This window comes from Sciurus carolinensis, chromosome 9, assembly GCF_902686445.1.
Source record: "Sciurus carolinensis chromosome 9, mSciCar1.2, whole genome shotgun sequence".
NCBI lineage: Eukaryota > Metazoa > Chordata > Mammalia > Rodentia > Sciuridae > Sciurus > Sciurus carolinensis.
This window is the reverse complement of record NC_062221.1, coordinates 37,710,278-37,727,544: the sequence shown is the minus strand read 5'-3', so window position 1 is coordinate 37,727,544 and position 17,267 is coordinate 37,710,278. Positions and strand designations below refer to the sequence as shown.

The following is a 17,267-nucleotide window of genomic DNA, read 5'->3' as shown; positions in this document are numbered from 1 at the left end:
AAACCCTCAAGTTTGGCCTCTGGGGGTTCACATATCACAAGAACCTCAATGCTACCCCCTTGCAATGACTCTTCGGAGAAGTGCTGAACACACACCAACAGCACAGGAGACCACCAACAACACCTTTTGTTAACACAACAAATGCGACACTAGATAACTTTTTTTTTTTTTTAATTATAGTACATGGTACACAGGGTCTCCAAGATGGCCCTGTATAAACCCCCGTAAAGACTTGAGCCAAGTACTCTTTATAAAAATATTGTGTTGCTACAAAAGTATGAATTAATGCCATAGATATTAAGAAATATTGAACACATAAAACTTATAAAGATTAAGAAAAATATTCATTAATACCTATAGAAAACTCTGACCTAAAAAAGATATTTTTTGTGGTTTTTTTTTTGGTGTGTGTGTGTGTGTGTGTGTGTGTTTGTGCGTTTCTTTTCTTTTCTTTTCTTTTTTTTTTTTTCTTTCTTTCTTTAAGATGACTTGAGTTTCTTGCACTGAGAGAGACTCAGATGTTTCTATGGTGTTGCCTAGAACGCTGTCACTTTGAGAAGGGATGAAAGCACACGCACACAGTTACTGAGCAGGGCAAGAGGGCACCATGTCTTTCTCAAGATTACCAAGTTGGGGGGTTAAAAAAAAGGCAGGATCAGTAAACAACCGAAAATAATTTACAAAATATCTCTGCTCCAGGTGGTTGTACGAAATGTCTCCTGATGCTTGGGTTCTGAACCGCCTGGCTGCAGTGTTCCTGCTCTCTCCAGGTGCCCAGGCCTCAGAAAATATCTTTTTTTTTTTTTTTTTTTGGATGCATGTATATATTTAATAATGAAACAATTCATTAACAACAAAAAAATTATAAAAATTTATGAGACCTCAGTGCTGTGGAAGAAAGTGAGATATCAAGGAAAAAAGCAACTGAACCAGAAGGTAATATGATGAGCAAAAGCAAAGGCAAATATGACTAGGATAATATTATATGATCTGAAAAGGAGAAGGACTGGAGAAGCAACCAGTTATCTGGATGCTTGGTAGCAAGCAGCCTCACTGAATGCTGCACAGAATGGAGGCTATGAGCCAGAGAAAATCAGGAAAGGAAAAGAATATATAACCCAGGGTAAATAGATGGAAGAGAGTAGGAATTACAGAGGGATGACTCTAAGGCCTTTTGTTTCCTCTAAAGTCTAAAATAAGCCTTAAGTTTTTAAGTATGTCAGTCAAATTCTACAATCACATCATGAGTAGCACTAGGCACCTGTGAAGAAGTGGTGAGGGAAGTGGTTTATAAGAGTAAAGGAGTGACATGGATCCTGCTCTACAGAGCTTACAATCTACATGAGGAGACAAATTCTACACATAAAACTACTATAAAATATATTTACAAAATAACATACATACATATAAATATACATATGAATATCCAACATAGGAAGACTAAGGGGTACTATGTCAATAATTGCTTAGAAGTCCCTAGGAGAGTCATTGAAGGCTTCCTAAACGAAAAAATGTTGGACTTGTTTAAAGTATAGTGTTAGTAGAAAGTAGGGCATGTGCAAAGGTACAGAAATAGGAATAACTATACCATGTTCAGTAAGCAAATAAACTTGATTAGAGTCCAAATACATCTAGTTAAGAAGTGAGTGTGATGAAACAGTAGAGGTCCATTCAGTGAAAGACCCTGCAATGTTAGATCTGGTCTGTAAACAAAATGAATAGGGAATGAATGTTTTCTTTAGGTAAGGATAAGTGGCCACGGGTCCAAGACCAAATCCACTTCTCTCAAGTTTGGTAAGAGACAGAAACCAGCAATGGAATAGTAGAGAAGCACTCAGCTTCCTTGGAGAAGTACAAGGAATTGCCTTCTGCAAGGCAAAGTGGCAAGTGAACCCCCCAAAGCAAAGAAGTTAAAAAACAATGAAATTTCTATGTAGCAGATCTAATATCCTAAAGCCAGCTAGATACTGGTCATCTCAAGTGTTCAAGCAGAATATTCTTGGTGGGAAGCATATTATATATGCTTATAAAATGGTTTTATTTTTGAACTACAATGACAATCAACTTTGATCCTAACATTTTATACATTACAACAAGGATGAAAAGATTCCCAATCTATAGGGAATGTTCATGTCCCTAAAGAAGGACAGGTCAGTAAGGGCCAAATTCTCCCCTGTTCTTTAAGTGGAAAAGCAAAATATCACACCTTGAAAAGAGGCTGCTCTCAGCCAAAGCAAGTAAGACCTCTTTCTTTAAGCCTATTGATCTGAAGCTGTTCCACGAAGAAAAGGAAAAAAAAAACCCAAAGAGTTCAGGTCAGATGTTCAGCAGCAGCCAGAGTCCGACCCTATGTCACGACAGTTCTGCTGGGAAGTGCTGGGTCCCAGTGATGTTGAAATTGACTGTTGGGGCCCAATCTTGATGCCATTTGCCTCATTGTGGACATCAAATAAACCCTGCTGGATCTTCCTATATGTTTCTTTGGCTGTGTTAATGAAGGCCTCTTCAACATTGCAGACTGTTTTGACTGAAATGTCCATGAATATAAGTCCATGCTCCCGAGCAAAGTCCTCTCCTTCCTCTCTCTTCACATCCCCGTGGGACTCTAGGTCACTTTTATTCCCAATCAGCATGATAACCATGTTGGAGCTAGAGTGCTGGTGGGCATCCTCTAACCATGAGGTCAGGTGGTTGAAGGTTTCACGCCGTATCCCAGATTTGCAGTTTGATTTGTTTTCCATCAATGTTGACCATGCGGGCCCCAAACTCCACACCTATTGTGAGGTCGTGGACAGGCTGGAACCGCTTGTCTGTAAACTGCAGGAGGAGACATGACTTCCCCATACCTGAAAGAACAAGATGTACATTCCAGCAAGCAACTGCAGGAGGAGACATGACTTCCCCATACCTGAAAGAACAAGATGTACATTCCAGCAAGCACGTGGCTGGAGAACTTTACAGCCGCTAGACTCTGGGCATATGGGCTCAGAAAATATCTTAATGAAGAACTTCAACAAAACTTATTAAATACCTAGATGTTTGGGATTATTAAAGACAAATTTATTTGGGCCACTTAAAAATAGTGTGTAATAGGCATAGTTTTACAACTGTTAAGAAATTAAGTACACAGATTTGATTTTTCATTTGTTACTTCTTATTAGATTACAAAGCACAACTGACAAAACAATACTTTTTGACATTTATAAAACTTTGATCCCTACTATTATGTAAATATTATTCTAATTTAGATGTCAGAGAGAAACAGATGTATAAGACAGGCAAAATATATTATGACATAGAAAATTCTTGGGAAAAAATGTACAATGGAATGCAGCACATAGAGAAATATTTATCAATTACTACATGCAATAGAAATATGTAATGTTGATTTGTAATTATACTTTTTATCTGAACTTGAAAATATTTTGTAGCATTTTTGAGAAAGAATCTTTCTAAATTGAAAATGTTTTTAGAAGTCTGCCTATTCGTATATCTAATTGTGCAACTATTTTTCTTTATTAAAAAGGACTTTTTCAATCATATATAAGAAAATGTCTCTTCATAAAAAAGTCATATCTCATTTTTATTATCTTATAATCTAAACAAATAAACAAATGGATAATATATATTTAATTTAGTTTATATTTTCTCTAGTAATTCTTATATTACATAAAGGATTTATTCCTGTGAAAATAATTATATTAGAGGAAATCTAGCTAACATTTATGAAAGCAATAAACCAGTGGAGACCATCTCATTTATTTTATAAGAAAAATATTTTAATAAATCAATTTTCCTTTGAACTTTAAATAAGTCCATAGTGAGTAGTAATCTGTTAAAGAAATAATGGGCAAATAATTAAATGTCAAAATTTGGGACTTGATAATTAAATGCTATTTCTCCCCAAATGTTAAGAAGGCTCTTTACATGGAATTTTCACAAAAACAATTAATCTGGGGTTTTGTTTTTGTTTTGTTTTTAACATAAAAGAGTAAATGAAGTCCATTTCAATTTTGTGTTTTGTTAAAACACAAATTCTATATTGATTCAGATATTAATTTATGGAAATAATCAGAAAGATCTTTTTTCCATCTGGGAGCACTATTACCACATTATCAAAACACTGAAGAAACTAGTAATGAACTCTTAGCTTTTGTTCTTATTATAGTTCTATTGTGTGATTCCAGACACTGTTATAGACTTTGATTTCTTTATGAAAAATTTTAAAGATGAAAGCAGTGACCACCAACATTACTTTCCATGTCTTGAAATTTACTTCACTCATATATATTAAGATTACTCCCGTTGGCTACATTGAAGGATTCTTTTTATTTACTATACAGTAATGACAGGATTATAGCAAACTCATGAGAGGAAGGAAAAGTTATATGGAGCATAATAAAAATGACTTGGGAGTGGTCATTACAAAATAACACAGCAAAAATGGTAAATATGGTCATGCAAAGAAGAATAAAACAATTTCATGTATTTCAAAATTGCTTCTATCTTCTTTTTGTTAGCAATTTTCAGTTTTGTAATCCTTTAATAACAATATTTAGATACTATTAATAGTGAAAGTAGAAAACAAATTAATTTTGGAATTGAATTTTAGAAATATGGCAATAATGTAATTGCCTATATTAGATATTTATATCCTACAAAAAGAACAATAGAGCTGCTGATTTAAATTAGAATATTCTGAGACCTAGGAACTAATGTAAATCATATGCCATGTGTTACTACTACCTTAACAACTGTGGTCAGAACCCATGGAAATGGGAATTATCACAAGAGATCATAAATGGAATGAAGGAATTCCCAAACTGGATGCTTGACCGCCAATAACTTTTAATCCATTAAAATTTTTAACATTGATTGATTATAACCTAATATTAAATAATTTTACTTAAAATATATTACTAATTTAGAGCTTGTAATTCACCCATAGATATTTAAAATACTTATATCAAATTATTCATCATAATCTGAAATGATTTTATTTTTGTTTTTCAGACTTTTTGTTTACTGTTAACTCCATCTGAAAAAAATAAATTATATCATGCAGATTTCTTTTCATCACTATCCTTTTGAATCTCTAGCAACTTGTACAAATCCAGGCACATAATAGGTAGTCATATATTTTAATTGAATAATTAATAACTAAAATGATTCTGTAAAGTTTCCTTAGTATATTCTGGCTGAAAATAGAGAAAAATGGTTCAGCTCTGTATTTGTGTAAGAGAATAATTTTATCAGAATTTCAATATTCTACCTTCAATATAATCTGAACTTGAAATTTAGATATGGCAGATGACTTTGCAGATATCAGTTTATACATCTTGCCTTTATTTCTTCTTTTCAAGCAAGGCTTTGTTGTTTGTTTCTCATGTTAGGCAATTAACGTGTGATTCCTTATTTTGAGGTGGTTCATGGAAAGGTTTTCTGACTTTTTGTTTCTACAAAGCAAAGGCCAATGGAGGAAACTCATCCTGGGGTAGAGAGGAGAGAGTGAGGTGGAGAAAGAAGTTTATACCAAGATACTGAAGCAAGAGCTATCTACATAGTAGTGTAGATAGGTGATCCATTGGATAGGGGAGATCAAAACTGATATGGGTGCAGGAAGATGGAGGATGCCTCTGGGGGATTGAAATGCTAATACCTCCAGAGTCCTTCCTGGCCCCTCCTCCACACGTTACCAAGGTTACTTTCCTATAAGAAACTGTTCCTCCCAAAAGGCACTTATTGAAGCACCTCCTCGGTGGCCCTGACCCTGCGTGTTTGCTTCTCACCTTCTGGCTCATTCCCAGGGCCACTGGTCTTGTACACAGGACGGAGAGAGGAAAGAGACAAGATAAGGGGGAAAGAGGACAGAGAACAAAGAAAATCTAAAATGTATAAAAGGGACAGGATACTCCCACTTCTTTGGAAACCAACTCTGCGCCCCCTTCCTCCCAGAAGTCTGTTTCTATTCTTCAAATAAAACTTGCTTTCTATGCTCTCAAAGGTGTTTCTCCGTTGTTCAGTCTTCACCAATAACATTATCATGGATGCTGTGATGCTCACAGGTCCACTTCAGGAATGGGGGATTTATAATTTTTTTCTCCACTCTCAGAAACCTCCAGAAATTTTTTCAGCTAAAGTGAACAACCTGGCCCCAAGTTGCCATTCTTCTATACCATTTTCAAAGCTTCTTAAAGGATTTTATGGAGCTTTGGTTGAGATTGCTTAATTTGTGTCCATACCCATTTTTTCTTCCCTTCCCCTTCAGGGGAATTAATCCAAGCATATTTTTTACTAGACCTTTTGTATACTAAACTCCATTTTAGACTCTGTTTCCTGGAGAATGTGGAAATGTTAGTGTGAGACTCTTAAAAGACACATATCTTGAATTTTGAACTGGATGTGGAACATAACCGTCTCTTGACCACAGTAGCAGTGAAATGGTTAAAGCTTCTGTGTGTGATGAGCTGGGATGGTATAACTGGTGGGAATGCACAAACTGTAATATATCAGGCCTTGGAGGACTACAGTGGAAATAATAACATTAAGCACAGTAGAACTGCTAAACTTTATTGCTTTGAGAAAAGATAACGAAAAACTGAGAGGGATTATTGGCAACTAATGGTAACTGTAAGATTGAAAACTCAAAGGCCTCCTTGGTGTTATACAAAGGGATCTCATCTGCTATAATGAGAGGACAGAGAAGAATGAAGACCAGACCCAGTTCTGAATTTGAAAGAACAGCTGACCTTTAAACAAGGTTACAAGAGTCAATACCCAATAGGAGCACTGGAAATTGCAGAAATGTTGGTAGGAAGGATTCTGGAAGTGTGTAGAAGTAATGATCCACAGTGACTGTTATGCAGAATAATAGCTACCCCAAATCTCCTAATCCCCCCAAAATTCATGTCAGGTTGGGTGGAAAAGGGTAACAAAGGTAGCAGACATTATTACAATTGCTAACTTATTTACTTAAATTTAAGTTGGGAGGTTATTCTTAATTGTCCCAGAAGGAAAAATGTAAGTAGAAGATACCTTAAATTGGAGGAGGAAAGAACTAAATAGAGGGCAACGTGAGAACTTGGGCAAAGTCATTTCTGCCTTTGAGCATGAAGGAAATGGCCACAAGGAATGCAGGCAGACTCTCAAAGACAAAATAGACAAGAAAACAGATTTTCCTCTAGAGCTCTCAGGAGGAACACAACCTTACCAACTCTTAGACGATAGTTCATTCAGACTCCTTTCAGACTCCTGACTTCCAGAACTGTAAGATCATAAATTTACATTATTTTAAGTCACTAAATTTGTGGTCATTTTTTATAGAAGCAGGAGGAAACTAATATATTTACTGAGGTAGAAATGTCAAAGATGCTGTGGCAGATGGTAGAAGAAGGAATTAGAAGATTGAGAGCAATAATTTACTCACAGGGATATACTATGTAGGGTAAAAAGAAAAAAAACATGAAAATAGGCTTGATAGAGGGTTTAAAGGAAACACATTAGCCAAGTCAAAAAGGAATATGCTGATGAGGAACTGGCAATCTCAGTTAGAGTTAATTGCTTTTGTTAGGATTTCCTTTCCATCAACAAAAACAATGCCAAGAAAATACCAAGCTCCACAAGACCAAAGGTTAAGTGTCATTGCTCAGGAAAAAATTGAGGTTGCATGATTAGAAATCAAGTCGACTCAAATTTTGCAATGAGAAACAGCATCACAGTGGCAGCCATAGGACTCTAATTTGCAAAGTTACAGAGTTTGTTAAGGGAATAGAATCTTCCAAACGAAGATTTGGTGCGAGATAGGTGAGCAGGCAGTGATGTCCAGTTGCTCCTGATTATTGCCATACCCACCAAGTTGTAGGTCATTCAGGTCTAGCAACATTTTAACAATCCAATATAAAAATCAGTATATACCACTGTTAGGGCAGGTCTCAAAATGGCTGTAGTTAGGCTCCCTTGCCAATGCTTCCTGCTGACTCTCTTATATTTCTAGTTCGTAGCCATGCCTGGGAACCAACTATGTTATTAGTCAAGGCCAGAAACACTCTGATTCTGTGTATATACTCAAGGAAATACACATTAACTTGTGAGCATGCCCCAAGTCCTACCCTTTCACTTATGTAACCTGTTGGCAATGTGCCTTCTTTGTTTGACCTGCATATAAAAAGAGCCTATGGAAGAGACTCAGGGTGAAACGGGCTAATGGAGACCAAAATGGGGCCAAAATGAGGACTAATATCAAACTGGATAGGAGCTGAAGCTGAAGCTGGAGACTGGTTGTGGAAGCTGGAGAGGTTATGGCCACTGCTAAATAAAGCATGTTTACTATCCTAACTACATCTGACATCTTCTTCCACCTGCAGAACCTTTGCATCTATTTTCTGGATCAGAGCTCCTACATGACACCTGCATATTACCCAAACAGCACCAAAGATCATAAGAAAGATGCATGTGCAGGCGGCTCAGAATATACAAATCAATCACCAGGGTTGCACCTGCAAGTCAATAGTCGATTACTGTGGTCTGACATTTATGCCACATGGAGGTTCCCTGATAGGAACCTCCTATGTAGGGGAAAGAATTCAGAGCATAGCTTATGAAGGTGTTGGTTTGGTATAAGGGATTAGCTTGAGACACTGTGGTAAGAGAAAAATCTTCCCTGTGGAAAGAAACTTGAGTGTTGACTGGTCATCCACTACAAGGAAGAAGAATCTGAACTTACAGTATATGTGCAACCATAGTTGGTAGCGAATGTCTTGCCGACTGGTCAAGGCATAGAAGGAGAGTTTGTAAGATTGGAGACCAGGAAATATGGAGTAGAGACATATGGCCAGGTTTTTTTTTTTTTTTTTTTTTGTTTTTTTTTTTTTTTTTTTTTTTTTTATATGGCTAGGTTTTTATTTCTTGTTTAACAATAGCTCAGAATTTAATGAGGATGGACATCAGATGATATTTGAATTAAAATAAATTATGAATTATATTTGAGTTAATATAATAAAAGGAGGAAAATTTTAACTCTAATTTGGAGAAAGAGCAGTTGTTTGGAGGACAGAAGGCGTGCAAGATGGAAAACTCTTCATCTGTTTTTAGTTACTGTATCATGAGTATCTAGGTGGTCTAGCGTAGAATAGATTCTAGCACACACTTGCTAAAATCCTTGTTGACAAGTGTAAACACAGGAAATACATTTCCAAGGATAAGTAAGATTTTAAAGTTACTAAATAGCAGCAAAATTCAATTTCTTAATTTCTTTTAGAAAATTTGTTAGTGATGACATTTACCTCACAGATTGTTTGATGCAATTAAATTTTGATCTCATCTAAATGCATCTAAGCTTACTGGTGACTGTTTAGTAAGTGATCAATAAAAGCTATCTGTTTAGTTAACTTAGTGATTAAATTGTTGCAAACAATTTGTGATTCCTATAGGAAAAAAAAGGATTTGTGTCTCATTGTTTATTTTCTATATTTGCCAATACATAGCAATATACTTCCTCTCAGCAGGGAAAAAATGTAGCAAGTACCTGTCATTATTTAAAGATTCAGAGAAAAAGTTTTCCATGGATGAGCTATTCCCACAAAGTCAACATTGATTATTTTTTTCACTTTAAAAAATATTTATTGCTTATTGCCTCTGGCATACTTGGGTGTTAGATCTATTAATAATATGCACTGATTCAAGAGATGAAAGACAGATGAGAGTGACCTAAACAGAAGGGGAAAATCCAAACACTGACTCCTTTTGCTAATATATGCTTTTTCTTATGTAAATTCCTAGATGTGTTGGCTGGAATGAGGGTGGGATGATCTTCATTAATAACTGCCTCTGTCCTGGCAAAGCTAGATTTGAAATATCTTTTTTTTTTAATTTAGAAAAATAATGATGAATGTCATAATCGAAAGACTTTCATTTTGAAAGCCTCATTTGCATTTTTTGCCATTTTTTATCTTCCCTATTAAATACACATATTTATATTTAAGTACAGATGTTCTTCAACTTATGATGGTTTGGCTTAATGATTTTTCTACTTCATGATGGTAAGAAAATCGTCCTTCAAATTTAGAATTTTGGTCTTTTCCCAGGTACAGATATGTGATAGATACTCATCTTATGCTGGACAGCAACAGCAGGAAGCTGTAGCTCCCACTGGAGAGGATGGTCACAAAGTCAAACTATGGACACTGTTCAGTTTACTGTTGATGCCTGGTATATTGAGTATACTAGGCTTATGATAATTTCAATTTCGGATTGGTTTTTCAGGTACAGATCTGATCATAAATTGAAGATCATTTATATAAATATATGTACATGCCAATTTTTAAAAACAAATTTACAAAATTAAAATGAGAAAAAACGTGATAAAGTATATGTTAAAAACATCAAAGAATCAATTCATATTAAACTAAGAGGCAAAGGTTTTTGAAGAAGAATTTTTCTATTCTACTAAGATAAAAACATTGTTTTCTCAAATATTTACTTTTTCACTGAAAAGTCTCACAGAATTACAAAAACAAAAGTTTAGGAAAGTCCTAAGCTGATTCATTTGGGACTGAATGAATCAGCTTTGGGCAGTGTGTTAAGATTTTATAATTATAATCCTGTAATGAGAATAAAAGAGAATTGTAATTGACTTCACTGAGGCCAACTGATTTAAAATTATTATTAGGCTTTAGAATAAGATCTCTCTAAGAGTTCTAAAATTATTATAGTCTGTGTTTTAGGTCAACTTTTTGGTTCTGTGACTAAATGATCCAACCAGAACTGCAGAGGAGGAAGAGTTATTAGAGGGCTCACAGTTTCAGAAGTCTCAATTCATATACAGCAAGCTCCATTCCTCCAGGTTCCAGGTGAAGCAGAACATCATCGCAGAAGAGTGTGGCAGAGGAAACAGAGAGCTCCATTCATTCACCAGACACAATATATACCCAAAGCCATGCCCAATTCCCACCTCCTCCAGTCACACCCTACCACTTCCGTTACCACTCAGTTGATCCCGATCCAGGAATTAAATCATTGACTGGGTTAAGACTCTTGCAACCTGATCATTGTTCCTCTGAACCTTCTTGCAGTCTCACATGTGAGCTTTTAGGGAAAACCTCAAATCTAAATAATAACAGGCTGGTACAAACTCAAAATATCAGAAATGTTAGCAGTTATTGGCTTCCTAAAGCATATTCTGCTATAGTAATTCTTAAGTTGAAAATCAATTCTTTAATATATAATATATTTTAGTTGGACATTCAAATGCATCCTATGACAGATGGAAAAGGAGAAATGATTTTGATTCCTGATGACTCGGCAATTCCTCTTAAAGGAGCTAGCACGTCTGAGACTTGGTTTCTACTGCAGCCTTCTTCACCAACAATCTTTTATCTGGCAACATTTCTAATAAGTCAGCTCCTTTCAATGCATGCAGTTATTCAAAAGCTAGCCATTCTCAGCAACCAGGACTATATGAAAGATGAGTCATTAGCATTTCTTTATCTATAATGAGAACATATTTGTTTTATTTTTAAATCAGTTTAAAATTTATTTTTATTTGAGAAAATGTTACTTAAAATGTTTGAGAATTACATGACATCGAAACTTAGATTTGAAAAGATAGTAACCATATTGTAAGTGTTTAAGAGGCCAAATGACTTTCCTTTGAAGGCACAACACAAAGAGAAACTTCAGCCTTTTCTAGATCTTGAAGAAGTTAGGGGTAAATGTCAAATATCTAGCAATTGTCAGTATGGAAGAGGCCTGAAATGAGGTGATGGGCTGGTGACACAGGATTTAACTGTACTTGGAAAGTAATCCTTGTTTGAAGTGGTACATACTCCAAGCACTACAACTCTCCAACTTGACAGAGGATAAGGAAGGACTTCAGAAATCAGTCAGAGGAGTATGAAGCAAAAAGCCTGCTCCCAAAGGAGGGAAACTGTGTTCACTCCTGGTAGCAAACTCGGAAAAATACTCTCTGAAAAGCAATCTTACTAAGGGAATCATCATTTTCTACCTGAAACCAATTTAAGTTAGTTGCTTAGAAAGGTGAATCTTACTTATAAAATAGAAATTTCTGTGGAGGAAGGAAAAACAAAACTATGTTTAAGAAAGCAAGCCAGACAGGTAGCAGCTCCATCTTGAATTATCTTAGTCTCATCTATCTCAATAAATAACTTCATTCTTAACATCATCAGTATATAACCTCAGTCAAAAATACCATTTTTATGTAGAGGTTGCCATAGTGATTGCTATGGACCTGATGGAGAATAAAACATAAGTCCTTTCTTTTGACAGCTTATCTTCTAATGAGGGGAAAAATTAAAAGACTACATAAACAAGATAGTTTCAGAATATGCCAAGTTCTGTGAAAAGACTAAATAGAAGTTAATAGTGATCTTTGAGGGAAAAAAAAAAAAAAAAAAAACAGAAAACAAAACAACTAATCAATGACAAGACTGAGAGGAGAACATCTTAAGATAAAAAAAAATAATGTCAAAATCATAAGATATGAAAGTATTTAGCTACAGATAGAACCTGGAGAGGTCAATGTGACTGGAGATCTGTTGGTCAATGGTCACTGGTCTTAAGTACAGGAAGAAAGATTAGCAGAGACCAGAAGTAAGAAGACCTTATAGGACCCTGTAATAAGTTTATATTCAACTTGAAGAGCAGTGGAGAAAGGACTGAAGTTTTGTTTTTCCTGTAAGGGACTTGACAATTTTGTATTTTTAGAATAATTTAGCTCCTTTAAGAAGAAAGGATTTTTAAGTAATGGAGCTTGGAAATTAAACTAATGAGGACAAATTAGGAGGCAAGTACAATGATCCACATGATACCTCACTGAGATTAGTGCCCATGGAAGTATAAGTGGAAGGAATTTGCAATGTTTAGAGAAAAAAACTGGTGTACCTGATGAATGACATAGGCTACAGAAAAGGAAGAATAATGCAGGATTTGACTTCAAATGAGCAGGTTTTCTCTGGAATTAAGATTCCTATTTTGAAAGTTTGTGGTTTAATATTAAGATTTAGTCAATTAAGTGGAATTTTTAAGTAACATGTATCAATAAGAATATCCACAGAAGCATATATTTGTGTTTATGTTAATTCTATTTTATTCTTCCTTAGTTTCTTAGTAAATTTTATTTTGAAAATTATATTCTATCAATCCATAAGGAAAAATAAAGTTAATAAAAAGGATGATATTTTCCATACTTAGAACTTCAGAATAAGAATGTTAAAGCACCTCTAGAGAGTAGCATTACACGTGTAGCCACATTGTCCTTTGAAAGCACCCAGAAACCACTGTGGACTTGGGAACTCATACAAGAGATTTTATTAAGCAGACAGGCAGAGTGTCTGCCCACAGGGTGAGAAAGAGAGCAAAAAAATGGGAGAGAGAGAGAGCGAAAGAGAGAGAGAGAGAAAGAGCAAGAGTGAAGGAGAGAGAGAATGATGGTGGAGTTATTCTTAAATAATCAGATTTCAGAGGCTAATAATAACGAACCAATGACTGATGAGAATGTTCGCAGACTGACAAGTGGACCAATGGCTGGCTAGGATGTTTGCAGGCTGACAATCTGGGTTGTAAAATGGTGTGTGTGCAGGGGTGGTGCAGAATACTGGTAGCAGCTGATGACAATATTCCTCCCTTTTTGTTTTTATAGATACCGGGAGTGAGATGATGGTCTTTCTTCTGTAGCTTCTTCCTGCTGGTTAGGGGCAAAGACTCTCATTCCTGTATAAAAGAGGATTAGGAAGGGGTTTAGGTGGGAGTAGAGTTTTTGGAGATGGAGGTGTCAGTAGTGAATCACAGGTCTTGGCTTTGGGTATCAGGGATGGCTGGTAGTCTTAAAGGAGAAGTGAATGATTGACCGATTGGTTGGTGAATTTGTGTGTGTCCGCCAGCTACAGAACTTGTGTATCTGACCTTGTAGGAACTTCTGTAGGCAATTTAGCAGGCATGGTCCTGTATAGGAAGATCTGTAGACCTTAAAATGACTAAAAATTTCTGAGTTTAGCAGTTTCTCTTGATAGTTTTAAGGCACTCCTGCCTAATAATCTCTTTTGTAGCCTCCAATCTTACTTATTCTTGGGCCTAACACAAGTGTAGGTCTTAAGTTCCAAAAAAGGAGCTATTGACCTTCCTTTTAAACCCAGTTATGGCTATATTTTGTTAATAACTATTTTTGCTAGTTGTTCAAGACCAAGCTGGTCAAATTGACCTTGTTCCTATCTGCTGTTAAGGGTCAGCTGAGTTCCCACAGGGGTTACTTGTGGAGAACTTGAGAACAACTTCTTAGCTCCTTTAGTGCCATTTGCTAGGTTGGGTCTCCTTGATGAGGTGGCTTCCTTTGGAAGTATCAGGGATGGCTCCCTTTTTTAATGACCCTCATCTGCAGCATGTGCACTGATCGGCTTTTCATCTTCTAGTGGTCTCATGAATCTCCCTGATTAGGAGTTCGTGTGGCCCAAAGTTGCAAAACTCCTTAGAGAAGCTCTCCCATTCCCTAGGTTCGGTCTGACTCAGAGAGCAAGAGCCAAATACTGGTTTTCTTGGCCCCTATATTTTAATCTCAATCTCTAAGTTTGATCTTAAACATCCAGCAAGCCAGTCTTACCAGTCATAAAGTAAGAATACTGGGCTTTAACTTTAATGTGTATGACATTACAGTTATTTACCCCCTTTTATTTAATTGTAGTCTATATTTTCTTATCTGTCTTATAGGTGATGGCTTATTATCTCAAATTAATTTATATCATTTGTTCTTGAAGTAGTACTTCTGAAAAACATTAATCAGGCAACAGTTATAGAGTTTACAAGGAAAATACAAAATTGAATTAACAACAGTAAAATATTTAGTTTGTGTAATAGCTATCTTGAATTTTGGCTGAGCTATACATTATATCCCCTGCTTGAGATCACAGTAATTTTACAACACACACAAAAAAATCTTTTGAATATAACTTTAAATAAACTGAAGTCTGGCTTATTTTGGAGGCATTCTGACATGCAGCAGGGTGGGAGGCAGAGCCTTATCTCAGGTAAGGTGGGACTCTTTATAAATCTTAGGTAAAGTGTTCTGAAGTTGATCTTTGCCTCTTTCTTAAATGTCATTTTAAGATGTTTACATATATTGTTTCCTGAGTCTATGTGAATGTTAGTTAACACAATGACATTACATTCAAGACATAAATCAAGGAATGGCTGAGAGAGTTTTTAACTTTCTTTTTGTGTGACAAAGTGGCAAAATGCTTTCATTTTTCAGGATATTAATCTCTAAATAAATCAGACTAACAGGTCCTGTTATAGAACATTAAATGATATAAATAAATCCCCAATACTATTCATATAGACACAAGGGGTGAGATCAAAGAGAATAGAAGATTTGAACTCAGGGAATCTCTACCTCCTTGTTGTTGTGGTGACAGAAGTTGTATCCAAGAGGAGTCTAACTTATATTGTGGTCAAACTGCGCTGCAATGGAAAACGAGCCTGCAAGGTTTGAGATCTGGAGTCAAATGGAAGTCAAATGTTTTTGAGGAGACAGCCAAGGGGATTAGGGTTGCAGAGAATTTCAGGTTGGGTAGAGTCCAAGGGTAAGAGTTCTCAGGAGCCTGGAGAAGGGAAACAGGAGAGGAAGGGGCATTTCTACAAACTTTTTGATTTCCCACATAGGAACAGATCATCAGTGAGGGTCATCACCATCCCTAACAGGTCTGTGGCTGAAGCTGAGGGAGATCCTGACCCAGTACTGGGGTTTTTGGAGAGAGAGAGAGGGAGAGAGAGTTTAGGGCCACCTTAGAAGAGTTCTGAGGACTCACTGCCAGCAGAAGGAAGGCTGTCCAGTAGAGGGAAGGTTGAGGAGGTCAGCAATGGCAAAAAGCAGAAACATTCTATCGTGGATATTGGCCAGGGAAGAGGGGGCACAGTCAAGGTGGCTCAGATCCCTGTAAGGGGAAAGCCAGCAGGCAATGACCGTGGATCCCATCCCAGGTTTCATCACAGAAAGACTTTCCTACCCAGAAACATTTTCTTCTCCCTTCTGCCTAATCCAAAGTAACTGTCTTTGAGTGAATGTGTAATAATTTCACAGAAGAGCTACATTCTGAAAAAAATATTTTTTTCCATAATTAGAGAAAGGGGCAACTTCTACATGGTTTACATTTTAAAAAAAGAATTAAGTTTGACCTCATATTTGAAGCAACATACTAAAGTTAGCTTAGGTTTAAATTCTTGATGAACTTGTACACACAAGTCTGTTTGGATTCTCAGGGGAGAGCCAGGAAATCCTTAAGGCTTTACAGGAATATGCTCTTTTCTTGCTAGGCTTGATACTAAAGAAAAGCATCTTTTTCCCCTTCTACTAAATATATATTTGCTACCTAGAACCTTTTATTTTTTTGTTCACATCTGAAACAACTCTTATAAAATGTCTGAATTTAGATAAATTAAGATGAAATATTTTGTTATGTACTGTACTCTGATTGAAATACAGTTGAAATTTTTGGATCCCTTTGTATATAGGATTATACCTGTTAGGACTTAAGTCTTAGTGACCTTGTTTTTAGTGATGACACAAAGCAATTTTTAATGGAGTTAGTAATTTAACTTTGTAAATTAATCATATGTCTCTAACAAACATATTTGAGTAATCCCACACATATCAAATCTAATTTAAAAATGAAGATATCAGACAGGTGAATTGAACAGTAGCTACCATTTCTTTCCTGTTGAAGAGAAGTCCTAGAAACAATTGATATTAGACATTTTACAGGCATCAACATTTTATTAATTGACCACTGGAGACTTGTGAGGTAAGTCATTTCAAAAGCATTTCACCTTCATTTGTTTACCCAATTTTAAATGACCCTTTTTAAATCATGTGAATTAAAAATATATGGATTCATTTTTTAATTTTAATTCATGAGCACTGTATTTGGACACACATATATAGACAGACAACACATAACACAAAAGCAAAGGCCTTATAGCTTTTTATAGGTGAAGCTCCATTGCAATGTAACAGATGTTCAAAAATAACTCTGGAGTTGAATAGAAGTAGAACTGATCAAAAAAACCATTAACCTAGGTATGTAGGATCAAAATTGTGAGCTTGAAAAATATAGCATTTAAGAAAAACAAAACAAGAGTCCTAGAAGAAAAAATGATAATGGCCATTAATTATAGCATGAGAGAATGAGAAATAGAAAGGCAGGGAGAGGGGGTGAGAGAAAGAAAGAGAGAGAGTTCTGTGTTGCAACCCAGGAGAAACTTAA

The 17,267-nt window shown here is 35.8% G+C and overlaps 1 protein-coding gene across 1 annotated transcript in view; it reads right to left on the bottom strand.

Annotated features, from left to right (window-relative positions):
• Positions 1-2,262: 2,262 nt before the first annotated feature.
• The window catches only part of LOC124993583 (ras-related protein Rab-2B-like), a 45,743-nt gene continuing 30,738 nt past the window's right edge, over positions 2,263-17,267 (bottom strand). Inside the window, 3 exon segments of the mRNA XM_047565454.1 lie at positions 2,263-2,709; positions 2,711-2,851; positions 10,906-10,935. Of these exon segments, the coding sequence (XP_047421410.1) occupies positions 2,325-2,709; positions 2,711-2,851; positions 10,906-10,935 (556 nt within the window). The 3' untranslated portion in view covers positions 2,263-2,324.